Below are 27,723 nucleotides of genomic sequence, written 5' to 3' on the forward strand. Positions count from 1 at the left end.
TTGTTCATTACCATTACCACCCATATGAGCAGTGACCCAACAGAACTGCATTTCTATACTCATCTTTTGCAGTCTTAAAAGCATAATGCGAATTTATATCATGAGATCTACTCTGACTGTTTGCCTTGATGACAAACCTCTGAGAGCTGCTGCTGAATCTGAGCAAATGGCTGTACATGCTCTATCCACTGAAGGCCAAAAACGATTGCAATGATTTCTGCTGCAAATATTGACATATATATATGACCCCTTTCCTCATCTTTTTAATCAAACCCAAAACGCTACAGGGTTTCTTTTGTCTAAGATGTAATGGCAACTCACCAGTTTCTACTAACAGCATTTACTGGAGTTTTTCTTATAGCCCCTAAACATAGTCTTAATGCTCAACCCTGAACCCTGTCTCAAATTGTTTTACTTGCTTTTCCATATACTATACATGCATAATCAATAGTGGATCTTATTAGTATATATTTAACAGTAATAGTGTATCTGCTCCCCAGTCATATTGATCACATACATTCCTCATGGGCTTTAGAGCTTCTTACATTTTGTTTCTGTGTTCTTTTCATCAAAGCATAACCCTAAATATTTGAATTCTGGCACTCTCTCTAAAAGTTGGCCATAGAGAAATAAGTCAATGTTAAGTGGTGTTTTCTTCTGTGTAAACAACATATAATGTTATATAATATATAATGTATCTGTGTATTCATCTATATTACCTCCCATATTTATATTCCTTCCTAATCCTGCACAGTAGTCCTTAAATTCATCCCATTTCGCTTTAACAAAGCACCATCTACTGTGAGAATTACCTGTACCTATTTTCTGAAAATGCCTTTATATCTAAAGAGCATAAATTTGGGAAGTGATCACTACCAATTGTGGAGATGTTTGAGACTTTCCATTCACTAGTTCTTGCTAAATGAGCACTCACTAGTGTAAAATCTAAGCTTATGATCACATTTCTTATTATGTTCATCCTTGTATCACTTCCATTAATCAAACAAACCAACAATCTGTCATCTATCAGGTCTTCAATCACTTTTTATCTGTATAACTGCTTCCTCTTAAATTGTTGTGAGCATTAAAGTCTTCACACAATGTTTCACATTGACTATTCTCAACTGCTATTTCATGGAACATTTCCATAGATAGTGACTGGCATGGATTATAAAAGTTAACCAGCTTAATATCGCCTTGTTTAATGTTTCTATCACATCTCACTGAAGTACATCCTGGTATTATGAAGTCTAAGCGTGGTTTAAATCAGGTTTCTTGAACACAACTGACATCTAAACAGTTCATGAACATACTTTTTAAACTCTTGACCATTTGCAATTAAACTTCTAGCATTCCACTGATGAATGTGGATTACCATTATGATATACATATCTACTTTCAAAGGCATCATCACAGTTCAGTGGATTGAGCATTTCATATATTCTATCTCTCTCAGTGCCTGAGATTCATAAATAGTTCCTTGCTGCATCAACATTTGTATCAATTCTTGCTCTCCCATCTTCTTGTTGGAGAGCTATGTAAGCCGCTGTGCAGATAAATGCAACAAAGTGATCTCTATCTACAAGTAAAGTCCCCTCCTTTACTTTACACTTATGTGAACATGATTCTCACAGTGTTTGCTCTCCTTACTGTGGGAGATTCTCTTACTTTATGTATTTGACTCAGCGTATGAAACCTGGTTCATAACTTTGTATCTTTGTACTTATCTTACTTGCTTTTGTACAACACAGCCTTGAAAAGCCTTTTAGCTTCAGCAACTTTAACTCCTTTTTCTCCAAGTTCTGACAAGATGTCTTGTCTGACACAATGGATATCGATAGTGAAACACCAGATATTACACCCCTTATTTTGGCAACTGCACCTGGAATATGACTTGACTTTTTATCCATTAATCATTGTCTTGTTGTTTTCTGTTGTTCTTCATCCTTTGCGAATATTGGTAGTCTTCTGTTGTTCAATTACTCTGCAAACTTCACCTTTCCAATCTCCTTCTCAACTGACTTTTATTGGATTGAATTGACTATCATCTTTGTTCAACTCAATTACTTATCCCTCATTATTTTGATCTGTGCTATTTCTTGACACTACATTAATTGTAGGCCTACTGCTTGAGGCCCTTTTGACATCCTCACTTGAACTTCATTTTTCAAAGTTAGCCTTCTTCTTCCTTTTCTGGCAGTTGTCTATTCCACATAATCCCAATTATCATCTAAATACCCTGCCATGATTTCTACATTCACAACAGAGTTATTACAAATCCGGCAAACCTTTCAAAATCACTTATCCTCTGTTCATGCTGCTCCAACTCCTTGGAAAGAGAACCAACACTACAGGAATAAATATAGTTTTGTGTTGTGTACATGGATGTATGATCATAACACCCACTATGCCATGATTAAAGGTGTTGACTTGTTCTACTCATTTCTACATGAGAAAATTTTGGTTTATTTTTTGAGAAAAATGTAAAGATTCATGTGTTTCACTCTTTTGGCCATGGACAGGTCAGTCAATGGCAGGCTGTCATTGTTAAAGGATAGTTTCACAAATGTTCAAGTCTGTCTTAAAACAACAGTCCACAGTGTGTCCACACGGTCATTTTGTGCAAAAATGCTTTTAACAGTTGATGTGACGCTTATATGAGGCTTCAGCGGTCTGAGTTAGTCATATTGGCTTCCCTCTTTGTGTTTCCTCAGACAGTGTTTCCCTGTTTAGCTGCGGTGGAAGTATAGTAACAAAAAGTCTTTGGGACTAAAAATTCTGTAACATTGAAAGATATCTACTGGATTTGACTCATTTGGACACTGAAGCTTCATATTAGCTTCAGATAAACTAATACATACATTTTTGCACAGGAGGAGGACTGTGGATTTTAGCCCCCCATCACTTACACTGTTAGTGCATAATGAAGGGATTTTCTAATGGTCAGTATGAACAGGAGGAATGATCACAGCAAAAACAAACAAAATCTGTTTCAGTGTTCATTTGAACACCTGACTATTAAGACAGACTTAAAATTTGCATTTTTATAAATTAAGCATTAACCATTGAACAATAGATTTGTGCTATTACCTGCAACCAAAAGAGGTTATTATATTTTTTAAAAGTTAACACATTTTCCAGGTCATTTGAGCTCTATTGGTTGAAGCAGTACCTGATTTTGCATCCAGTGAGGAACACATTTACAAGTTATTTTCAGCTTCACGCTTTTTAAAGAGTGATGCACCTCCTCAGGCTGACCTCCCGGTGCACTGTAGTATTTTTATACAGTCTATGGTAGTACCATGTGATTTATTTCAACCGCTGGCAGATTTTTACAGGCATCATGCTCTTGATCGTAACAGGCTAAGTTATGGCTTTTAATCATCAAAAAGGCTAAAGTCTAAACCCTTTCAGCAGCTTTTCACAGCAGCAAGGAATCTGCAGAATCTGCATTCATCTCTCTGAGGTGTGATACGGTGCTGAAATGAAATTTATCAAATCCAATTTTGACATTTGTGAAGTAAAATACATATATGTCAATAATTGGATAGTTTTGGTTATTAGTCTGATTGAGATTTATTTAAGACATTGTTTATTATTGTACAATACAAATAAACACAATTGCACAAAAAGAAAATGTATCAACCTGAATATAACAAGGAGGCTGTTTGTAGTCATAGGTCAGCCAAAACCTTGTGGAGGACTCAATGCTGGACTATGGTGCCATTTTATCTGGATAAAGGCCTGTATCCTACAAAGAGACCTCTGTGGTCACAGATAATTACAACCAAAAAGATTATGTATGTTGAAGCAAATTAAGAGAACATTTTGAGAAATCATTAAACGTTTCTGCACTGTTTCAGTGTTTTTATTTAGCATGACGTGCTATGTGTACAGCAGCAGACTGGCTGAACAAACAGTGATGTGTTGTTTTTTTATTTTAGGACCCCATCATCACCTGGAGGTTTGTTATTTAACTTGTAGTCAACTACAGTTTTATTTTCTGTGTTTTCATCTTGTTTTTGATGTCTCATTTCATCCTACACTATGGTCTTCATCCGGGTTGTTTCGTTTCAATAACCTGCAAACAGCGAGGCCTTGACGGTGTTTTTGACTTTTGTGTGGTGCTCAGAGGCTGGATTGGATTTACATCTGGTAAGTTAAAATACTGTGGCTGGTGACTACTAAGTTGTTGTGGGAGGATTTGCCTTGTTTGAGAAAGTACTGCTGGATGGATGTTCAAAGGTGGGACACAGGGGTAAGGGAGGAAGGGAGGCAAGTGAGGCAAGAGAAACCTGGGACCAACATGGGGCAAGTTAGGAGGCAGAGCTGGCGGTAGAGGTGGGTACAGCAGCGGTGAATAGTTCACTGGAGAGTACGTCGGCATCACTGGTGTAGGAGGTGGTTCTGATACAGTGTGGGTGGCATTTGGAGAAAATGTTTGAAATGCAACAGTGCTTTCCAGGGAGTTAGTTTCACATTTCTCACTGTCCTGTAAAGAGCTACTGCTGCTCTGCTGAGCATATTCAACAGCTTGATGCATCTGTAATTGATGTACCTCTGTTACATCACTCTGGGCACTGTACGAGTCTTTTTTCAGAGAATAGTCCTGAGTTAAAGGGCTAAAACTAGATCTGCTTGATGGTGATGATCTACTTTGACGCTTTGGAGAGAATGCTGGCCTTGTTTCTCTTTCCCTACTTCCTTTACGATGGCGGCCCAAGTCACTATCCTTCTTCCCATATAAGCGCTCCTGGATCCGATGTGACATTTGACCCAGTTCCTCAAATCCTAAATCCATACCAATGGCCTGCAAAACATCCTGCATTTGCCTGTGCTTGTGCTCATCTTCAGGTGTCAGTGTTATCTTTTCCACCACCGAAGGCGACCTGGATCTACTGTTAGAGCTGAAATAACTTTGTCCTCCGTCACTCCTTTGCCGAGGCTTTTCATCAGACAGAGAGCCCCCCTTTGGGCTGAAGGACCTCTGTCGCTGCTGTGGAGAAGCCAGTCTGTGGGATTCCTTGCTTTCACTCCAGTTCTGGGAATATTGTTGGCCACCCTGTTGCCCCCCAGAACAACTGGGAGACTGCGGACGATCTACTGCACTCAGCAAAGAAGCTGGAGAACATGGTCGATCCTCCACTCCTGTAGGGGCCCGGGTCACTATCTTGGTGAGAACATCAACATTCACGCCTTTGTTGAGCACATCGAGGAAACGCTGGAAACCATTGGTTGACTTCTTCTCCTCAGGAACAGCAGGACTTTGGTAGGTGACATCATGCTCAAAAGACTGATGGGAAACACACAGAAGCAACCAGTTTATCGTACTTTCATCTGCACTCTTTGTTTGACAGATGAATTTGTAGTATTACGGAACAACCAGTGAGAAATTTGTAGCTATCAAACAAAAAAAATCTCTCAACAATCCAAATTCTATTATATTCATATTCAACAGCACTTTCTGTCTGAGTGAATTCAGACCCTTTCTAATTTTATTTGTGGAAAAATGGGATTCTTTTAGAAGAATATAGTGTTTATATTTGCTGGGGTGTTACATTTGTTTCTCTGTAAAGCTGCTATGGGGAAGCTAGCCAGTAACCTTTCAGTAATATTACCAAATCAAAAAAATCCTCGAGCTGGATTTTTTTTTGGTGTCAGGGTAGTGCGAAGGTCACGTTTGTAGTTCCACAGGAGGTTCAGCTGGAACTGATGAGCACCTCATCAAACATGTAACGTCGGAGCTGCAGAAATCATGTGGAGACCACAATAACTACATTTTCCTGCCACCAGTAGATGTTATTGAGGATGTTTAAGAAAGGAAAGGAAGACCGTTTCTAGTGTAAACCTTCCCATTGTCACCGTCTATCACCAAGTAAATCTAAAAATGCAAACATGATTATTTTGGGTATATTATGAACATACAATGTGGCCTGATAATATAAGACACTTCCATCCTATGTTGTAGTGATACTAAACACCTACACTGGAGGCATCAAAGGTGGTAACATAAAAACACCTCACAGAAGAAGCATTAAAAGATAAAGTATTTCATTAAGTGGATTGTAATATTTTTGTTTAACTATCCATTGATGACGAGAATGTCTCAATCCCATTATATGGGCCCAAAAGCCTTCCGAAAGTCAGATATGTGCCAATATTAAGTTTGATCCAATATTTAGTTCAATTATATTTTGATTACACCTTACAGTGCATATGTACACACTAACCCTAGACCGAAATTAGAGAAGCAATGTAGGTTTGATTTATTGCCAAGAAATACACATTTTAAATGAAAGATGCATTTCGCAATGTGAAAAATGCCACCTGAAAAATAAACCCACCTGTCCACTAGATCCATTCAATGGAAATCTTGTTCCATTTTGACGATAATCGTTATGATCTGTGGAGGGGCTGTCATTCCTCTCTCTAGGTTTGGCATAACTCTGTTCAATATGGAGAAATATGCTATGAATAAATATAATACAGCAGACACATATGGTGAACCACATCAGGACTTTTTTATAGACAAAAATATACTGTTACGATCCTAACACTCACAGATAACGTTTATTGTGACATACCTTTATAGAGCAATCTTGTGATTGTGTCCTTTCTTGTGACCAGCCCCGGCTCCTTTCTTGACCATCTCTATCTCTGTAATATCCAGACGATCGTCTGTAGGTTAAATCATCATGTTGTTGCTTGTATGTAAACTCTTCATGTCGATGCCTGTTTCTGGAATCTTGAGGTGTTTTCCTGTGTTTGAAATCCTCTTCCTGTTGTAGTGTATGTTTAAAATCCTTGGGTACATGTATGCGTGAAAAACCGTCTGGTGACTGTCTGTACATTTTATCTTCAGGCTCTCGCCTGTATCTGTAATTATCATAGTCATCCTCTGTAAACCTTTGCCTTTTCTTTTCAGAGACACTCCAATCAGGTGAAGACATGCGTCTCCTCACTGGGCTCTTTCTACTCCTCTCTCTGTTCAATGAGTCTTTACTGTGCAGCATCTTAGGTGAGTCACTGTACTCTCTACTTCTGCTTGTCCTCTCTGAGCTACTGTGTCCATCCCCACCATATTTATGATAGGAATCCCGTGGTATATCTCTGCGAGGTTCACGTCTTTCTTCCCATCTGCCATTGTAGTCATCCCACTGCCTTGTGCCTCGGTCACCATGCTGCCGTCTGTGGCCATACTCAGACCTGTCTGAGTGCATCATCTCACAGTGACTCCAGCAGCTGGTCTGATGGCAAAGACTGCAGCAAAAAGGAAATTATGATTTGTTAATGATAGTATCATTTAGTCTCTCATGAGCTGTAAAGGCATCACAAAAGATTCATGCATTCATCTTTGCTGTAAATCAATGTTGATTTAAGGTACTGAAAAAACTAGCATTGCTATTGTACTTCATGACTTGGAATGAAACCCTTCCATTAAGCCAGTGGTGTCAAAAACACAACCCACAGTTTGCAGGTTTTCAAACATCCAAACTAAAAATTTCAGTGATCACACGGATGTGCATCTTCACCAAATGAGCATGAACTACGCTGTTGCTATATGTCACTGACTAGGCTGAAAATCTACAGAGTTGTACATGAACGGGTCAGAAACCATCATGTAACACATGGAGGCAATTATAAATTACAATCAACTCTTCTTTGCACTATCTGTATCCTATTCACAGTTTTGTTTACATAAGATTGTTGTATTGCCATTGTATGTAAGTGCATTGAGAGCCACTAAACCGGAGTCAAATTCCGTGTAAACATAGTTGGCCAATGAATATTATTCTGATGTTTTATGCGACCAAAGGGAGACTGTCTCCTCAGTCATGTAAAGTGGGGAGGTGACAGGTGAAAGGGACAAAAATAAGATTATGAATTCAGAAAAAATAAAACGTAATCTGGAAAATATTATAACGGATTTCATAGGGCCCTGGTTAAAGGTGTGCAGGTTTCACTCCAGCTACCGCTGCAGATTGTAGAATCTGCACTGGATTCAACTGAAGATTAATTACTCCGTAAAAACACCCGCTGTACAGTGTTTAAATGGAGTGAAAACCTTATTGTGATCGATCTGTCACCGAACTTTAGCTAGTGGAAACGTTAGTGGTAGATTGTGCCCTAGCTTGGCGCTATGTTAGTTAGCTAGGTGGCTAGCTTGTGTTTGTTAGTGGGTCGGCGGCGAAGTAGCCTAAAATACGCAGATGGCTAACATTCAGCTAGTTTGACAAAAATACCAAACGCACAATTCGCTATTTCAGCCAGGTGTTATGACAAATCAGCTAAACTGAAATATAAACTGCAGGGGACCGTTTTTTAACGTTAAACCTAGCGTTAGTTAGTTAGCAACACTCTGCACTTGGCATTGGCAACCTAACGTTACATTAACGTTACATTACCTTTTCCGTTGAACGACTCCACTCTATTCAAAGGGGGAAACTAGGAGAAAACGCTGAAACGCTGCCTCTCATGCAGACTGACTGTTGTTTGAATCGAGTTTTAACCTTTACTGGCAGGCAGTGAGTGCGCCTCACCGGGCTGTTTGGTTCTCTAACTCCCCGAGGCTGCAAGAAGAGGTTTGAAGCAGCGCCGCCTCCTGGACGGAGTGTGAACAGCCTGATGCTGCTGCCCCGCAGTGAACTATCCACACCTGCTCCCTTGATTATTATTATTACATATTATTGGTGACTTATAGGTTGACAGAGATTTGGTTTAAAGTATTCCATCCATTTTTTTAAAATGTGAGTGTCAGGCTTACAGACTATCCCCTACAGCTGCGGCCATATTGTATGAGTGTTAGGGCGACACTGAGAGGGAAAAAAGTCTGAGATTTCGAGAGAAAATTCGTTATATTATGGGAATAAAGTAGTAATATTACGAGAATAAAGTAGTAATTTTACGACAAAAAGGTTTTAATTTTATGAGGATAGACTGGAGAAAAGTGTAATTGGTTTTGTACGAGGGAATATCAGAGGAGAAGTCTGCCGCCTGCGTTAAAACGAGGAATGTGGAGCATCTTGTACTTTAGTATAGTTTTCACAAATAACGAAATACTTCATCTTTTGGCACATTAGCACCAGATTATTATGAGTATCGGGACTTTGGAACGATTGTGTCAATTCCGAAGAAAGAACCACACGGACTTGGAGGAAATTGCCTCTTTTTGTAGAAAAGGAAATGGCTGGAAGTGGTCGACTGCAAGACTACCAGTGGTTACATCTGATATTACCACTTTTTTTCTCCTAGAATTACGATTTATCTCGAAATATTATGACTTTACTCTCGTAATCTCAAAACAAAACAAAACAAAACAAAACAAACATTTCCTCTAAATGTGGCCCCAACACTCCTTTTTAATATCGTTCTAGCAGCTGTTCCTGTTTTTTTTTATGTCACCACGTGATTTTTCACTGCTGTTTGGTGTGAGGAAGGGTATTTAAAATCACACAAACACACTGCACCACATTGTGTAAATCCTGCTTCAGGATCATTTCTCTCTCAGATGTCCCAACATTCAACATTAAGTATCATCTTGTGGCCAGTCGTTGGACTCCTTACTCAAAAAAGTTAACTAATCACTGAGTTTACAGTATGCATTCCTTCACATTTAATTTCAGATAGGTAGTATAGTGAACCTTGCCATAATCATTGCTTTTTTGTTACACTGTCTAGCTATAATAATAACAGAGTCTAAGGCTTTAACCGTTTTAGACCAAATGCCTCATTAATGATAATGTAGCATTTGGGGGGATGACTTTTGGTACCTTCAAAGGATATTTACACACAGAGTTTCTATCAATAAGCACTGGATCATGTGGATGTGGATGGTACATTGTCACCCTGGAGCAGTTAATTTCAAAAGGTTGTATTACTGAACTGTGAATTCGTTCATCTTTAAAAGACAGGAAAATACACTTATATCAGTATTAGTGCATCAGATATTACAAAACCATAATCCCACAGACTATCCAGCTTCATGTAACATTATAAACATTACATCAATAAATAGCCCAGCACTGCATCACATCTGAGATCACAGATATAACATTTGATGTGATTTATTTCTACCATCAAGACGTGTGCCTTCTACTGCCCCATTAAGGCTACAATATATGAGGTGTGAATGCTGTAATAATTCATTGATGTGATTCTCACTATACAAGAGAAAACAAAATTGCTGAGTGGATGAAAATGGAGTGACAACTTAAAGGCCTTGACAACTTTTTTTTATTTAATCAGCTACCTGCTATGAGTGATGGGATCCTACATGAACACACAATTTTCTGCCAAAGTAATACAAATTCTGGTTATTTTAGCGATTTCTGTATTTGTGTTTTTGTCTGAGCTCTTCTCGCTGGTTTGAAGTGGGTTGGGCTCTGCTGGAAAATGGTGATGTCACATTTTTCTGTACAACAATCAGTGACATCTGACAGTAGTGGGGTTGTTTGCTTATGTTGGCAGCATTGACAGGCAAATGTGATCAAACCATACAGTCCTGATGAAGCACATCAGCTCAACTTTTTGAGTGTTAAACCTTAATAATTAATAATGGACGCTTTATTCCAAACTGTTTGATTTCATTTGAAACTTTGATTTTTAGTAATTTAGTCATGAATATCTAATGAATTAATTAATTTAACACTACTTGAGCAATGAACTTATTATGTTAGTATGTTTATGTTTAGTACATAATGCTTATCACACTGTGTGTGTACCCCCTAATGATAAGATGATGTTGAGGCATCCTCTCATGTGGAAAAATGTACATGTTGGTGGTGCTAAATGAAAAGTCAAAGGATCATCAAAGTTGTCATGAGGTAATTTTCTGGGGAATATGAAAGTCTGTACAAAATGTCATAGCAATTCCTTAGAGCAGTAGTTAAAAGATTCATTGGACAGATTGATCAGGGACTGTATGACATGTCATTGCCATCCCTGCTGCCGCGCCACTAGTGCAACCAAAAAGCTTACAACACACTCAGGACACACTATACACGTTCTTTATTAGATCCTTCCCTACAGCTGGCCATCAAATGACAACCCCTTCATTTGCAAGAACAAATTAAATGTTAAACAAATGCCATAATTACAGAATTTGTGCAACGTCACACAGCTCTACATAGGCGCCTGTGTAGTCTACATCACTATACTCACTAATGAGGTGCAGTCATTGCTCCCTGGGTGATACAGATGATAAATATGCTCCAAACACATGTGCATTTTAGACATTTAGCCTGTGTTATTGATGGAATGGTGTTAGGGATGTGTGTTGAGTGAGTGAGACGGAGGCCACTCAGAGGAGGAGTTTTTAACAGTCCCAGGGTCTTCTCCTGCCACTCTGCGAGCGCTAGGGATGTCCACCTGAGGGCACTGTAACAGAGGACAGTTTCATACATGTTAGGCGTTTATGGTAAAGGTGGCAGAAAATTTACAATCAAGCTATCCTATCTACATATGAAGAATGAGTGGAAGCAAAAGTGTTGGAGAGGCAAAACCATACCAAGAGACACCAGGAACCTTTTGTAAGAATAACAGCTTTCCCTTAAGTTCTTAAAGTGGCTTTTACTTTTTGATCTTACAAACTGTTACCACCTAACTAGAGAAAGGCTCTCATTATGTTGTGTTTTCAATGTGCTTTAATCTGGGGCAGCACTGTCAAAAGATTGTTGGATTATGCCAAAAACACACAAGAAGACTGTTAAACTATCATTTAACAGCTAATTACAATTACAGTGACAATTGTCAATTTTCAGATTTGTGCCTTTAAACGGCTCAGACTTCAGAATCATGGTGAGGTCTGTCCAGATTTCAGCAAGTTTGACTAAATGGGATCATCATAAATGTGTGTCACTTGGGGGGTGAGATATTTGAATTCTCTGCACCTGCACAGCCTGTTTTTCCACAGATAAATGTGATCTTGAAGATAATGATTAAATTAGGTTTGAATCAGCATTTATATCATGCAATGTGTTCTGAAGTTATGCAAGTGTCTTATATCTGCCAACATAACATGGGAATGATTGACTCTCTGGCTCATTGTATTATCATAGTCAGGCATATTCATCACTATATAACTTTAAGTTTCAGTCTGGAAACTTATCAACCACACACACACACACACACACACACACACACACACACACACACACACACACCAAATACAACTCCTGAAGCCTCCCACCTCCTCACTGGTAGAACTTAATCTCTGTGTCCACGCAATCAAAAAACAAGTCCCCCAGTTCCTCTCCGGGGATCTCTCCACTCAGCATGGCTGAAATCTCGCTCAGACACTGCGACTCCAGGTCCCTCAGAATCTCATAGATCACTAAGCCTTCATCCTGAGAGAGAGAGAGAAAGACAGAGAAACGTCAAAACAACTGTAACAGCTGGGTCAAGTGGTACTTAGATTACATTTGCTTAAACCTTCTAAAGCAGGCTAAATTCTAAGATATGGTGAAGCCTTTGTGTGTTAATATCATCTTCTAAAACTTGAAAACACACTTCTGATCATTAGGTTTATATATACAAGAGGAGCATCAGCGAATAATGTTTCTTATTATGTTTCAGTGTGATCCATTATTAGACTTCAGTTTTATAACAATATACCTTAAGCAAGCATAATAGACCTATATAAACAGCTTAAAAGATTTTCAAAATATCTTGCAGTTTTTCTTGTTTTGCTTCTCTCTTTTATAATCATAAAATCTATGAAACGGTGTTGAGTCTCACTCAGGATAAAGATGGATTTTACAAGGAGGCAGATCCTACTGTTGGCCTTTTTGAAAAGAGTCCTAAGACTAATTTAACCAGACATCTGTGGGACCTAACAGCAGTTACACACCTGCTATCACACTCATTTTCCTCTACAGGCTAATCTGGGTTTCAACACACTCTTATTTGCTCACCAAAACAGCAGGAAATAGTTCACAATGCCATTCAAACGTACTGACAGTATATTGTATGTACTAAACACAGTTTAGTACATACAACTGCTAGTAGGCTATACGAAAAATAATGCACTTTGCTGGAATGCAATACATGCACCATTTATACAGCAACCAAACCGTAACTTTGGAATGTCTCTGCAAATTAAAAGTCACAACCAGAAAGCAAAATACATGAAGACTATGTGACACTATCAAAAGCTCTAAAAACAAGCCTAAGTGGAGCTTGTTTTCTCAGGCAACTGTCTCCGAATGAACTTCCATGCTTAACTTTTAAGCCAACCTGTCCTGAAAGTGCTGTGAATGAAATTACAGCAACTACTGAGCTTGCATGTGAACAGATCCATCCCCATGACAACCAAGCAAAGTCCATCCACTGATTAAGACGTTGTGATATGGTGAAAGCTCTGCAAAAAACTAACAAGTTGACCGTGAGTTAGGATTGCTTTGTCAAACCACTATTTCCAAAGTCAAGAATTCATTTTATATAATGATTTTTTCTTTCAAAGAACTTCTCGTGATGTTCTGCAGTTATTTTGAAACAAGTCTACAACACTTTTAAAAGAAGAAATAACATATTCTTCCTCTTATAAATAAAAAGTTGAATTCATAAGTAGTAGAACAAGCATTGCTCAGTTTCATACACTATGGGGTTCTGCTGCTACAGTCTTATGTACAGCCTGGTATGACCGCTAGCTTTTGATGGCCAATGTTAGCAATTTTAGTCAACTTTAGATAGAGACTAGACTATGAACACAGTACAAACTCAAAACCTGCTCAGAATTAATATGTAGTATAGAACTGGGTCACAGCTACTTCACCTTCACTCTGTGCATACAAACAGCACAGTGGCGTTCCTGTGAATGTGAATTCACCTCACACTACCAGAATTATTATGTAATAAGCCCAATGCAGAGGATTTATACGTAAATAATATTTAACACACATCAAAAAAACACACATCATCTCATACTGGACAGTCAGCTAAATACATTGTTTTGAAGTACTAATACCTCCCTGCATTTTCATGTTGTCTCTGATTGCACTGAAAATCTAAACCCTGCTCTTTGGCTTTGAATGTGTACTTGTTGTGTGTTTATGTTTAGTCTACACTCACGCCATGTGTCTTGTCTGCACTAACTGTGAGGTCCTGTTGTGTGTTGCTGTGCAGTGGGAGTGTCGGTCCTGTGCTGTGCAACCATCCTTACACAGCAACAAGTTCAACTCTCAATAACAGTGATTCTGCTTCGGCTGTACATGTAATGAATGTGAACTCCCTGCTCTGCCAGGATCTGTACAGGACTATCATTGACCTAGGTCATCCATCAGTGCCCACCGGGTTGGTCTCCATGGTGTTGAGCGCCACCTGGTGGGCCTTGTACAGGTCATGTCTGCGGTCCACCTGGGTCTGAAAGCGAGGCTGCTTCCTGACAGGGTCATCTGGGCCAAACTGTGGAGAGACCACCCTCAGCACTCGGGTGGAACACTCCGAGAAGATAAAAGGCTTGAATATAGACCTACCAGGGTACAGGTGGGGTGGGATGGCGGTGGGTTGACAGGGGGGAAAACAGGAGAGATAGAAACACTCAGAATTTCATATCGACATGCAGAATGGAAAAGCAGAGATGAGGAGGGAAAGAACATTGGAGTCTCAACACCTTTATAATGTATGTATACTTATTCATGTTTTTTCTATGATGCTTAATCTATAGTACAAAAAAGTACCTTATAGTATTCTTTAAAACTGAATTGTGTTTTCCATGTTTGTTACAATCGATCAATCAAACAGTACATAGTATACACCATTTTTGTTAAAGTTTTTTCCATGTCTTTTAAATGTCTGTTCAATTTAGTCAAGTTTTTGCATTGATATCCAATGTTTCTCTGTTTAAGCAACATGTTTTAGAATTACAGCATGCAATGTTTTGAAAATGTATGTGGGATTAATGAGAATGTAGACTCTAAGTCAATTAGTTTCACATGCAGTAAGTTCAGAGAACCTTATGGCTGAAAAAGCTGCCAAGTACATTTAGAATACAGTGTGTGTTTGCTGCCATTTGGTAGGAGTGTCTGGGGTAAAACTCCAAAGAAGCAGTGACATAAGCACTGAGGCGGTCTAAACAGCCATTTGGCACCATTAAACTGCAGCATTTAAAACCTATATAGGTAACGCTTTATTTTAAAGGTCCATTATTTCCTAATACTTGCTGAAAGTTTCCTGGAAAGAACGGCCCCATTTAAATCCAAGTCAATATTTATCCCTCATTCCTTTATTATGGAATTTATATGGAATTTTATGTGTGTCTGTAGACGAATTTCACATTTTTTTTCATGTTCAGCTGATCTGCAGTGTGGTGGTTCTTTCTGGAAAAATCCTAGTAAATTATTTAGAAATTAGAAGGAATTTACAGACCCGTAAATAAAGTGTTACCTATATGTTTTCACCTTTTGACTCACTTACTTCTGAGAATTTCTGAAAGAGAACGCCAAGAACAGCATTCATTCACAAATATAGTATCAATCAGTTTCGAAAACCTTGCAACTGAATGTTCAATTTGAAGGGTACTGATAGATTACTATTGTGTTACAGCGACTGACTATAGACTGTAGCAGAATAGACAAACTACGTTTCTATATATGAATATGTTGTGGTATAAATGGGTTATTATAGCCTTAACTGATGTTTACAATTTACAAAAATTCTTAATGTAGTCTGTGTCACACCTGGAGGGGTCTGGAGTGGCAGTGAAGAAGTGGATGCAGGGCAGGCTGGTGTCTTTGGGCAGGACAGACACCATGCTTCCTGTGGTGCAGAAACCTCCAGAATCCATGCAGATGCCACTGGGCTTGTCCCTCAGAATGGACATCATCACCTCTGCTGTCACTGAGCCTGGGACCAAAGGCAACACAGGAGAGTCACAGAGCAGATGACAGTCAATGCAGATCCCCATTAAATTATATATGACTGACCACAACAGACTATTGAAGGTTAAAATCCATCCTAAAACACTAAACATGTTACAACACAGCTTGCAACGATAAAACTACCTTTTTTACCCCATGCTGATGTCAGGTGGTGCATTTTTCTTATTCTTATTTTTTTCTTACTCCCAGAATAGATTACACAACACAGACAATATGAAATTACATGATATTTCAAGTGGAGCTGCAATTAACTAAAGCAGAAAATTCTTTAGCTTTTAAGCACATAAACACTGACAGATTTTGTGCTATCCTCTCAAAACAAACAAAAAAAACATGTCACAATTTTGTAACAATGCTTAATCATAAAAGAGAAAGAGGCAACCATTTCTCTACTGAAAGTAGCCTCAAAAGACCAGAATTCCCTGCAGCTTAAAGATATATTTTAATAATTAAGAACTGATACTCTCTTGCTACAAGTATCCTATCCCAGTCAATGATACTACTGCCTTCTCCTCCTATTACTGAATGTAGCATAGGCAGGCATGTCCTCGGGGGTCCAAGGGCATTCTGGGAAATGTAGGAGTTGACCACTCTCACCATCATGCTGCTGGAGTAGCTCTGTGCCTCCCTTGTAGCGCTTTTTGGCCAGCTCCATCCTGGCAGGCGGGTCCTCCGGGCTGAAGATCTGGGAGAAGTTGAACTCCCCTTCACCGTCCCACCAGCCCTGAGCCTGGGCCACGCTCCGTAGCTCCGGGTGCTCTGCAGAGATGTCAGCGCCGATGGTCAGCTGGTTGGATATGTTCTTCACACCCTCTGGAAAGAGAAAGCGGCTGTTAGCATGTGAAAAGGCACATTCTGTCTTTCAAAAGCAGATGCAAGTCTCCTGCTTGCCAGTGCAACGTGTTTGAAATTTCTCAGTCGTTAGTCAGAAACATCCTGTTTTGTGTCATGCATGCTTGTTTGGTTTAACTCCTCTTGACACACTGATCCAACCCTGATGGATGATGGGAGTCTCTTCACCACAACTTGAGGATTCCCTGAATTATATGACACATGTATATAAGCTGCAGTCTCATGTTGAGGAATAAAGACATCTGAAAGGGCTTTATTTACTTAGTTATTTAGTTTTCCACATTAAAGAACAAAAATGAGTCATGTAATCATTTAAATATTCCATATGGATTTTAGCGCTGATTTGCTCTTCAAGGCTGATTTAAGCAGCCGAGCACCTAAACTTTGGAGAGGTTTAGCTTTTAGTCCGTGAGACGTTTCTGAGACGCGTTATTGTTGAGTTCCGGAAATGCAAGGGGCATTTTAATCTAATTATTGAGCTGAACTTGAGCTGCATTGAGCTGCATTTCCAGTACTTTGTAGAATTTCTACTTTTTGCTTGTGTATTGTAATTCTTTTTCTCTATATTGTAACTCTACTACCCCACTACTCCTCCTGTTTCTCATCCTGACCTTTATCTCATTTTGTTTCATCATAAAGTTTTTTTTGTCGATAGTAAAGCCCTCTTAAAACTTGAGATTTTAGGTTATATAAATAAACTTGCCTTGACTTGACTTAATAGCAAGAACATCTTGACAATGCAGAATATAGCTAGATGCTGTATTTGGATTAGACCTCATTATTTATAATTAACCTCAGGCTCTCAGTTTTTTCTGCACAAACTGCTGAACACACACACACACATACATACACACACACTCAGCGATGGAAGTTGTTCATTCTGCAGCTTCATTTCAGCAGTCAAGTAAAAAAACAAGTAGAAAAAAACTAGTTTTTGTGCTTATTTTAGTGAGACACTGGTGCAGTGAAATGATCTCCTGAACAAATTCAAGAAAGAATTGTTTGAATAGGGCTTTTTTCTCTGCATCCTCCAGCCTCACCTGTGACTTTCTGCGCCACCCACAGCCTTCCAGCGGTTTCCAGGACCCAGGCCTCGTTGCGGTCCACCAGGAGGAAGGTGTTGTGGTAGCTAAAGGGCGCCGGATCCTCCCTGCACTGCCCTCCCTGGCCATGCTGCTCCAGGAGGCCGGTGATCACTGTCACTGCTGCCCAGGCACTGTCGCCACGCTCCAGCCCCAGCCTGACCATCACAAATACCAGTTTACTTCAAAATGTAAAGTTTCCACTGCACAATAAAACAACAAGCCTGAAGTTTCAAATGTTAGTATGTTAGTGTTATTAAAGTGTTTCACTTAAATGCAAACCAAAAGTCCTTTTTTCATGCATTTGAACAAAATATAAATAATTTCAAAGCATTAATGTTTTTTTATAGACATTTAATAAAGTCAAATATAAGAATTCATCTTTTTAAGTATGCTCAATTGTAAAGTGGTAAACAGGATTTAGAACTTTCAACATGTTTCACTTTCTTCAAGATGCTTTGCGCAAAGATTCTTCTATTTTTATTTTAGTTTCATCTTTTCATTTATTTATTTTTTTTCCTCACAAACCTTAAAGAGCAGTTTAGTTTGGTGGCAGTATTTACATGCTCTTCTGACTTGTTTTTTTGAGGAAATGCTATTGTATCACCTGGCGAATCTCCACACTTGCAGAGTATTTTTATACACAGAGATGCACAGATAAGCGCTACGCTTCAACAGTACTTACAACTCCTGTCATAACACGCTTCTGACAATCTACACACCCTTCTGATCAAAGGCTGAGAGGATTAGGTTAATACTTCCACTGTATAAATGCAGTCAATAGCAGCTCCAATCAGCTCGGAAGATTACTTGTTCTTTATTGTTAGAATTGGGTGATGTTGCTGTCTAGTATCCATGTTCTGTAGATTGCATGTGCGATTTTTAAAGGTCTTTTGGAGCTCACCGCACAAGGTCCATGCCTAGCAGAGCCTCCCCGGGGACGACGGGCTCTCGAGTCCAAACTGCCTCATTCCCAATACAGACTCCCTGATCATTGGCTCCCATTTCAGCCCCCCACATCCATGCAGGTTTGCTGAGGATGACAGCGTGGGTCTGCTCCACCTGGGGGATCTGGATGTATGTGCACTAAAGATGAAAACAGAGAGTGAGAGACAGAAAGAGAGAAAAAGCTATGCTGTTTATATTAAAGTCACATTGCACAGATAATTATGAATTACATTTTCTGTGTGTGGTAAACTGACACATTTATACTGTAACTGGACAACAAATTGCATTAATTCCCTGTTATATATAATGCTGAGCAGCTTTTTGCTCAAGGACAAAGTGTCCACTTGAGTGACACTGAAAGGCCAAAATTAAAACCTGTTGCTATGGATAACACATGACATATCTAAAAATACTGACACATTTGTGGTTCCATGCATCTATCGGCAAATGTAGCCTCTCTTAGATAAACAATATTGATGCATCAATTTGTTACATTAAGTATTAAACATGGATGAAACAGAAATGAGAGACAGGAGAATGCTGTTGTTGACACTAAGGTCACATTGCATTGTAAGACATTTTCAAAGTGAATATTTGTATCATACAAGGAAGACAAACTGCATTGATGGTTGTATGAAGTTTAAAGGGTCGGTTTACCCAAAATTACCAGAAAAAACATTTTTTCACTTACTTTTCAAGGCATTTAACCATCCAGATAGTTTTGGTTTTATATGTCTTTGAGATGTCTGCCTCCAAACCCAAAACAAAAGAGGTGAATGGAATTTGGTTTGTGTTGCTCACAGGATTAAAAAAATGTAAATGTAAAAAATTCAACAGTAACATCAACAACATTTTCAGAGACGAATTATTAGTTTGGTAGAAAGTATTTCCAGTGAAAACTACGCACACTGAGGTCAGAGATAATTGAGAGTAATGAGGAAGCTGTTTCTAGACAGAGATGTTGCTGTTAAATTTTTAAAAGCTGTGAGCAGCACTCATAACATTCCATTCACCTCCATTGTATTTTATTTCTGCAATTTTGCTAAACCAACCCTTTAATCCTCAGTAACTCTGATCTGATTATTGCCACTGAGCTCCAAGATTACATTCTTTTTCTCAAAAGCAAAGCTTAAACAATAGGTTCATGATTTTTCATGTCTCTTACAACAACAGTCAGGTGTCCATATGAACATTGAAACAGGTTTTTCTTGCTGTAATCATTCCTCCTGTTCATACTGAACATTAGAAGATCCCTTCAAACACACTCACAATGTTAGTGATGGGAGATAAAATCCACTGTTCTGGTTTTGACCAAAAATGTTTTTTAAAGTTTATCTGAAGATAACACGAGGCTTCAGCTGTCTGAGTTAGTCAAATAAAGTAGATATCCGCCACAGTTACGGTCGTTTTAGTTAAAAATTCCCTCTTTTTGTCTCAACATCACATCACTGCACTAATACTAATACAAACACTGTATGAGCTGTGGATTTATTCTAGTGAAAATGTAACACAAAGAGAAATGAAAAGGAGAAAATATTTCATCATGCTTGTTAACCGTTAACAGGATTTCTGCATGAAGTCCTGTAAAATCACGTAAATGTTTAACAATTGTGGCTCAGACTGCAGTCAGACAGGCGTATTATTATGAATAGTGATGTATTATTAGTATCAGGAAATATATTATTTGAAACTTTATATGTCTGAATTGATTTTCTGCAGTGCACCAGACTGGATGTATGCAGTGTCAGTCAGTCAAGTATGAATTTAAAATGCTGCATAATAGCTACTGTCAGTCAGCTGTAGCAGCAGCAGCAGAGGCAGTAGTGTGATACTGTGGGTGTCTCAAAGCTGTTTCACCTCCAGCATGGAGCCTGGAGAATGAGATCCTGCAGGGTAGGAGACCACCTCCTGCACCTCATCCCGGGGACGGTCCGAGTTCTTCCCAAAAATCACATGGTCATCGCGAGAGCCAGGGGGCAAGGAAACAAAACAGTCACATGACATGGGAGCCTCTGCCATCCTGCAACAAAATGACAACAAAAAATAAAAATGAGTGGGAGGAAAAACAGTCAGACGCAAGTAAAGTCTGGCTGCTTCTAGAGGACGGAATTAAAACTGTTTATTGAAAGATGAGATGCAAAATAAGTACTCATTCAACCAAGTGACTACCTCATGTAAACACTCTGGTTTCATCTGACAATGTGTTAGACATCCAGCACAAGTGTGTGAGCCTACACCCTGTGACCATAATGTGCATGTGTGGGGTAAAGGAAGAGTCTCCTTCCATTCCCCACCCAGCTTGTTTGCAGAAAGTCAGACTCAGCCGGTGCACTCACTGCCCATCCCTTTCACACAGGGATTAGGAGGCAGTCTTGTGCAGAGCACTTTATTGACTGTAATCTTCACAAATCCGACCGCCACGTCGCTCTATTATCGCTCTCGTCTCGCATTTTGCGACCATGAATCGCTTTCGATCCGGAAATAATGTCGCGAAAAGTGCGCTGATGGCGGAGGTAGCCTGTGGCGGATCTCCGTGTGTGATCAGTGTTTATTACAGAGATAAGGCCTGACTGAGCGACGTGCCCTCACTGTCACTCCCCGTTTCTCTCTCCGGAGCAGCGACACGCCCGTCGCTTCCCGTCGTTTCGTCTCTTTCGCAGGGTTGAGTAAGGGGTTCAACTCCTGCGCTAATAATCTGTTAACTAGTACTACGTTGTTAATGCTGCAGCAGAAAATGTTTACCTTTTTTTTCAATCGTGAGAGCGGACGGCCGGCTGGGAGAAGGCAGGTTGTAGATACCGAGTCACGTGACCGAGAAATCCAAAGGTCTGTACTTAAAGGTCTCGTCTCGTCTGGCCACAAGCACAACTCACCGTCTCAAAGAGTCCGGTCCACACCTGTGTAAAGCTGCACAGCAGGCCCGGCTGACTGCTGATGTAGCTCTCCATCATTAGTCTGCAAACCCACAGCCAATATGATGCTTATAATTACACTCAAGGTCATGGAAATCCCTCAATCTACGATTTATTTTTTTGCGCCACATGCACTGTAAAAAAAAAAAAAAAAGAAAGAAAAAGAAGAAAAGAAATAAAAGGACCAAGGGTAATTAAATCCAAAGTACTGAAAGCAGATCATCTGTTTGGTTGATAGTTATCAGCTTGACTGAGTTCATGTCTGTGGCTCAAACTGATGAGCTGCAGTAAATTCTTACCCTGCATTCACAACATTTCACAATATTTTCAGAGGAAACACCACCAGCCCTCCAGCACATGTTTGATTTCATCTAACCTTTCCCATAAGGTCACAGGTCAGGAGTGTGTCTACCTGTGGACACCTGTTGATATGTTGGAAGCCTTTATTCAAGAGTATCTGATTATATATCTTGTTTTTTTTTACTTATTTAATTCAATTCATTTTATACATTCTTTCTTTACTCTATACTTAATTCACTTATTGTTTATACCAGATGTTATTTCCTTCTGTCACCTATGTTACAGGACATGTAAGACAGTAGTGTTAAACAGACTTTATATGTCAAAGATCTAAAAGAGAGTTACAGCAGAGAGATGTTACTAAGAGTCATGGAAGAAATGTTTAGAGCAAACAGTACCACAATGAAAAATATGTATTACAAGTAAAAGTTGCATTCATAATTTTTTATTAAAAGTTTATAATTTGGAATAAAAGTATTATCAGGAAAATCGATATATATATAGGCTAGTTGCCACTTTGTAATAAGGCAGTCTTTGCAAAGGGTTTATAAGTTGTACATAATGGTTTTATTAATAGTTTTTAAAAAATCATACACTGATGCTTTACATTATTAAATTATTTACTGACAACTATATTAACATTTACAACAGAAGGCCTAATGGATAAACATATCCTAATGGATATGTTTATCCATTAGGATATGTTTAAACTCACTGTACTAAATTCAATTGACTACATTTTACAATCAACCACATATAATTTATCTACAATTGACTACATTTATTCATTAAATGAATCTTCCAGCCAACTTCTTCAATCAATGTGTTTCTCAGAGCCATTTACAGTATGTTTGTTTTGCAGTCTGAGGGTCACAGTTTTTGGTGTTGTGAAAACATGACTGCTCACCACCGCTCTTTACCAGTCCTCTGGATCACATGTTGGCTAATCAGTGTAATTAAAGTTGGTTGAATTCCTGTGTGTCAGTGGGTTAATTGAGTTGGTGTCTCCTCTCACTGGTGTTTCACTGAACTATGTTGCATATACTTCCTGTCTGTGAGCTCATTTTTTCCAGACACACACACTCCACAACAACTTCCGACTGCTCTCAACATTGATCACATTTACACTTTTCACCCTACAGTGATTGTAAACGGTCAGTACATAGATATTATGAGAAAACATATTTTCTCACTTACGTCTGGTGGTATCTAGCCATGCAGATAGTTTTGGTTCTATAGTGTGGAGATGAGCCTCTGTCTCAGAGATACCTGCCACAACCTCCATACAATGGAGGCAAGTGAAAAACTGTCTTTCACAAACAGTTGTCTCTGTTACTCTGGATAATAACAGTTTTCATGGAGACTATTTCTTCAGTAGCAGTTCCAGTAAAAACTGAAGCTTGTGGACAAAGTTCCTGGAGAGAAAATCACAGATGGTGGAACATCACTGTTATTTAAAACAACAACAACAACAACAACAACAACAACAACAACAACAACTCAGAATCATTGTCCACACCTCCAATTTACAATTTTGTCCACCCCATTAATGACTTAACATTGGATCAAATAATGAAGTGTAATGTGAAAGAAGTTGCTTGTAGTGAGAATACAGAGAATCACTTGACTCTGCTGGGTGACTTTACTGTTTTCATTCACCTTCACTGCTCTCATCAAGCATGTTTCCAGTAGGAGCAGACAGCTGTTTTAAGTGAAAAAGCTTTAAAAACCTGCTGAACATTATCTGCCCCGGCACAAATCGACAAAGTTAGCTACTATTTGGTGAACACAGTGGAGCATTAAGCAGCTATAGAGCCAGATCTTCCCCTCAAGAGTTAGCAGAAAGCAAAGCAGAAGTACAAGGAGAGTGAATATTAGATTTGTCACGTGGTCACAAACACAACATGCTTATGTTGCTTTTTGTCAGCTAAATGTATAATTACACAACTGTTTGCTAAGTTTTCCATATCAACTTCATAGGCTGATGATATGTCGGTGTTGTGTTCACAGCTTGTGCTGCCCCCAGTAGCCAAAAAACAAATGAATGTAGCTACAAGTGAACAGCTTCTAGCAACCGCTAGCCACTGCTAACCCCTCCTGTTTTGACTGAAAATGAAATTCAATACAGATATAAGCTAACATGAACATGATGTCAGACTGATAGTAAAGTGAAAACAAGTTCCATTAGATTCTTAACTTAATTTTTCAATGCTGGGAGAAACCAAATTCCTTGTTTACAGTGATTGACTGAACAGTATATTGACAATATGGAGTCAAACTAATAAGTTAACCTGTGTTAAAAATAGATTGTCAAGGATGTGGTTGCTGTAAGTTCTAACGTCAACAATGAGAACCTGCCCAACTGCATTGCAGTGATTGACAGCATTCTTGGTTTGTCATTCCCCATGTCCAAACCAGACTGCTGTCCTGTCAATAACTATTGCTCATTAATATGCATGGCAGTAGGCAACATTCTTAAAACTGACAACATGTTGCATCTGTCAACTTTGGTGATGCAATCAGTTTTGTAAGTCTAATAACAGCAGTCTAATAACAGTTCAAATGTACAGGTGAGCGTGTAACCAACAGGAGCACCAGCCTAGCTGCTCCCAACTTCTCTTGCCTTTTGAGACTGTGTTGAGCACCTGGATGCTATCGGTGCTCAGTTAGGCCAAGATTTGTAGGAGGTGTTGAGTTATTTTTTGAAGCAGCTGGGTGGTGAGTGGTGTTCTCTTGTGGCACACTAGGAATGCTGAAAGCAACAGGACTGAATTCTCAAGAGGTTTCTGAGAAGACAACCTGTTACCTGAACAGCACTCGGCTACTTCCACACCCTTACCGGCCTTTCATCTCCTGGAGCGTGCTGACAAGCATTGCACATCCTGTCTGCCCTTACACACAAACAGTAAAAACACCATGGGAAGTAAACACCCACCTGAGCCAAAGGCAGACACACCCAAGCAAGGTCTCACACACATATACAGTACACACACACACACACACACACACACACACACACACACACACACAGAAACAGGCACAGAAACAAGCACAGACAGAGTGAAACTAAATAGAAGAATGAAAAACAAACCTTGTAAATACACCAATACATCATATCACTTTGACAACAAACACTTGTGCTGATTAATGACGTGATAAAAACAGACTCCATCAAGTAAAGTCATTTAAAGAAGATGCTCTTTTGGCATTTGCTTCTCCTTTAAAAAGTTTATATTGTTTGACATCATAAGTATCATCATGATATCATCAGTTCCAGGGAAATTTTCATACCATTAGCAGATCATTTGTAGAAAACTATTCCCGGTAGTGTATACAATTTCATCTGTCCTGGTCTGTCCCTCCTTATGTGGGTGCAAATAAGATGGTTAAAACCACACACGTTCAGAGATTTCATCAACTTAAAACACTGTGTCTCAGCACAATGATGTATTAAGTTGCATGGACAAAAAAGCTGGCTTACTGGGTGAACATATAACAGACACATATTGACACACACACACACACACACACACACACACACACACACACACACAGTGCTAAGCCGAAGACCTCTCGTAGAGCCACGCAGGCGTTGTGGCCCAGTTTGTAAGCCCTGCCATGTGAAGCAGAGGGCCGGCCGGAGGAAGATGAGGGGTGTTAAGGGACGGAAACAGCTGGTGAGAAGCCCAGAGGATATTAATCTGAGGGGGGAGACAGGATGGCAGGAGAGGCTGTCTAATAAAGCATGGTATTACTGCTGCAAAGGTGTCTGTCTGCCTGTCTGTCTGTCTGTCTGTCCGTCTGTCTGTCTGTCTTCCTGAAGGATTACTGGTGAGCCAGGAAAAAAAAATGTTGGGTATCTGTGTCCATCTGGCTAGTACAAACTTTATGCTCGAAATCTAAAAAAAAGTTCCCACATCTCCTCATAACAAATCGGAGTACATTTTTGGGTTGAGTGCACCGTTTATAGCTGTTAGGAAATCTGTGATCATCTCCAGCTCATCCGATAAATCCAGCGAGGCACTTCAAGTTTTACAACCCTTCACACACACACACAAAAAGGTTTTTGAAAATTAGATAAAATAAAGCAATCCAAATTTTGTCTGAGCAATTAAAGTTCCGGTTAAAAGGCAGAGGTGGAAGATGGGAGGGGAAGCTGGGCGGCATCAGTCGCACAGACAGTAATGACGGCGCCACTAATGTTTAACAATCAAAGATGGGAGGCGGGGGCTCGCAAGGAAGTCTCTCCTCGAAAAATACAGGTGTTTGGTACAATCAAAGCGCAGCTTGCAGAAATGACTGGGTTTGAAGTTGAAAGGGGAGGCAGGAGGAGAGGGGGGCTGTTGTGGTGAGTGAGTGACTGTATGAGAAAAAAAAATTGACTCAGAAGGCAACTGTGGGCCGGTCTCTCCTCCAGGATTTTGAATAATTAACAAGGATAAGGAAGTTGACTACTAGGTGCTTACTATTTACTTTGTTTGGATTTTTTTTCTGCCTCTGGAGGGGAAGTGAGGCTTTAGCCGGCCTAGCTCTCTGGAGGCTGGCGTGTTGGCAGGAGGATTTGTCTGGGACACCGGTGTGGTTCCCGTGGGACTAGAGCACGTCAAACCAGCCAGAGGCCAGTGAATCAGAATCAACTTTATGTGGTGGGAATCTTGTATACAAAACAGATGAACACACACAAGGAAAGTCCCAAGTTATACACACAGAGACACACTCACTAACAAACTGTGAGCTCATGAATTCAGGCTGTGATGTCTCACGTCAACTGTTTTGACCTTCAGGGAAACCAACGCAAAAGATCCAAAAACTTGTTCTTGACTAATTGCTATAATTATAAATACAATAGATACTAACAGAAATGATACAGTATGTTTAAGGAGTGTAAGACATGGACATTAGTTACTACATAATAGTCATTAAAAAAATAGTTTGCCATTTGAGGAAATATACTTACTCTCTTCTTGCTGAGAGTTAGGTGAGGATAGTATGGTCAGTATGGTCAATGTACAGTAGAGACAGCTCGCTTAGCTTAGCATCAACTGTTAGCCTGGCTCTGTACAAAGGTAACAAAATCCATCAACATGCACCTCAAAAGCTTACCAATTAACACATTATATCTAATTAAGAAAAACAAAAACAGAACAAAAACAAAACAAAAACAAATTGAAATGTAAAAACAACATGTTGTGGTTTTACAGGGGTTATGTGCCAGGCTATGTCTTGGCTGGGTACTGTGATTTTTTACTAACCCTTGTAAAACCACAAATTATCATTTTCAAACTTCAGTTTTTGTATAAATTAAACAAATGAGATATAACATGATAATAATTCAGTTTTTTTAACCTTTGGACAGAGCCAGACCAGCTGTTTATATTCCTCATGCTAAGCTAACTGACTGCTGGCTGTAGCTCCATACTTACAATCTTCTGATATAACTCTCTTCCAAAAAGTGAATTACCATTTTTCCCCAAAGGTTGAACTATTTCTTTAAATTAACAAGCATAAACGTTAATTCTTGAGCTTGGAATCAGCAGTTTGATAGAGGTAAAAATCTTAACGTGAGGTCGACTAACTTGCTTTTTCAACCACATATTACATTCTCAGAAGAGTTTGCTCAGTTGTGTGGAGATAATTCATTGTCATTAAATAGTTCTTTTTAATGAATCAAGTCTGTCAGTTGCACACTAAATACAAATTAACACTGTAAAAATTACAAAATGTGAAAAATGTATACTGCATTTACATTTTTGA

General features: G+C 39.3%; 2 protein-coding genes across 5 annotated transcripts; both read right to left on the reverse strand.

The window, feature by feature from the left end:
* Positions 1-3,569: 3,569 nt before the first annotated feature.
* LOC137179549 (uncharacterized) lies at positions 3,570-8,604 on the reverse strand. 2 transcript variants are annotated; one of them, XM_067584312.1, is made up of 4 exons: positions 8,406-8,600; positions 6,585-7,260; positions 6,345-6,446; positions 3,570-5,293 (listed from the first exon to the last, which is right to left on the reverse strand). In XM_067584312.1, exons 2-4 carry the CDS (start codon positions 7,221-7,223, stop codon positions 4,055-4,057), a joined length of 1,980 nt encoding a protein of 659 aa, XP_067440413.1. In that variant the 5' UTR covers positions 7,224-7,260; positions 8,406-8,600; the 3' UTR covers positions 3,570-4,054. The 2 variants fall into 2 exon arrangements, with proteins under 2 accessions (XP_067440413.1, XP_067440414.1); XM_067584313.1 differs by lacking the exon at positions 6,345-6,446 and having other exon boundaries at positions 8,406-8,604.
* Positions 8,605-10,990: 2,386 nt separating this feature from the next.
* scrn2 (secernin 2) lies at positions 10,991-21,644 on the reverse strand. 3 transcript variants are annotated; one of them, XM_067584315.1, is made up of 9 exons: positions 21,500-21,644; positions 20,615-20,777; positions 18,714-18,895; positions 17,768-17,967; positions 16,473-16,688; positions 15,675-15,840; positions 14,287-14,467; positions 12,188-12,344; positions 10,991-11,376 (listed from the first exon to the last, which is right to left on the reverse strand). In XM_067584315.1, exons 2-8 carry the CDS (start codon positions 20,774-20,776, stop codon positions 12,192-12,194), a joined length of 1,260 nt encoding a protein of 419 aa, XP_067440416.1. In that variant the 5' UTR covers position 20,777; positions 21,500-21,644; the 3' UTR covers positions 10,991-11,376; positions 12,188-12,191. The 3 variants fall into 3 exon arrangements, with proteins under 3 accessions (XP_067440416.1, XP_067440415.1, XP_067440417.1); XM_067584314.1 differs by lacking the exon at positions 21,500-21,644 and adding an exon at positions 20,927-21,103; XM_067584316.1 differs by lacking the exons at positions 10,991-11,376; positions 21,500-21,644 and adding an exon at positions 20,927-21,112 and having other exon boundaries at positions 12,216-12,344; positions 14,264-14,467.
* Positions 21,645-27,723: the final 6,079 nt, after the last annotated feature.

The sequence above is a fragment of the Thunnus thynnus genome, chromosome 3 (assembly GCF_963924715.1).
Source record: "Thunnus thynnus chromosome 3, fThuThy2.1, whole genome shotgun sequence".
NCBI lineage: Eukaryota > Metazoa > Chordata > Actinopteri > Scombriformes > Scombridae > Thunnus > Thunnus thynnus.

Coding starts and splice junctions, on each gene's coding strand:
- LOC137179549 (XM_067584312.1), bottom strand. CDS start 7,223: ATGATGCACTCAGACAGGTCTGAGTATGGCCACAGACGGCAGCATGGT. Junction 6,447..6,584: donor CACAAGATTGCTCTATAAAG/GTATGTCACAAT, acceptor CATATTGAACAG/AGTTATGCCAAACCTAGAGA. Junction 5,294..6,344: donor TGAATGGATCTAGTGGACAG/GTGGGTTTATTT, acceptor GTTTCCCATCAG/TCTTTTGAGCATGATGTCAC.
- scrn2 (XM_067584314.1), bottom strand. Junction 15,841..16,472: donor GCTACTCCAGCAGCATGATG/GTGAGAGTGGTC, acceptor CTTTGGTCCCAG/GCTCAGTGACAGCAGAGGTG. Junction 14,468..15,674: donor GCCACTCCAGACCCCTCCAG/GTGTGACACAGA, acceptor GTACCCTGGTAG/GTCTATATTCAAGCCTTTTA.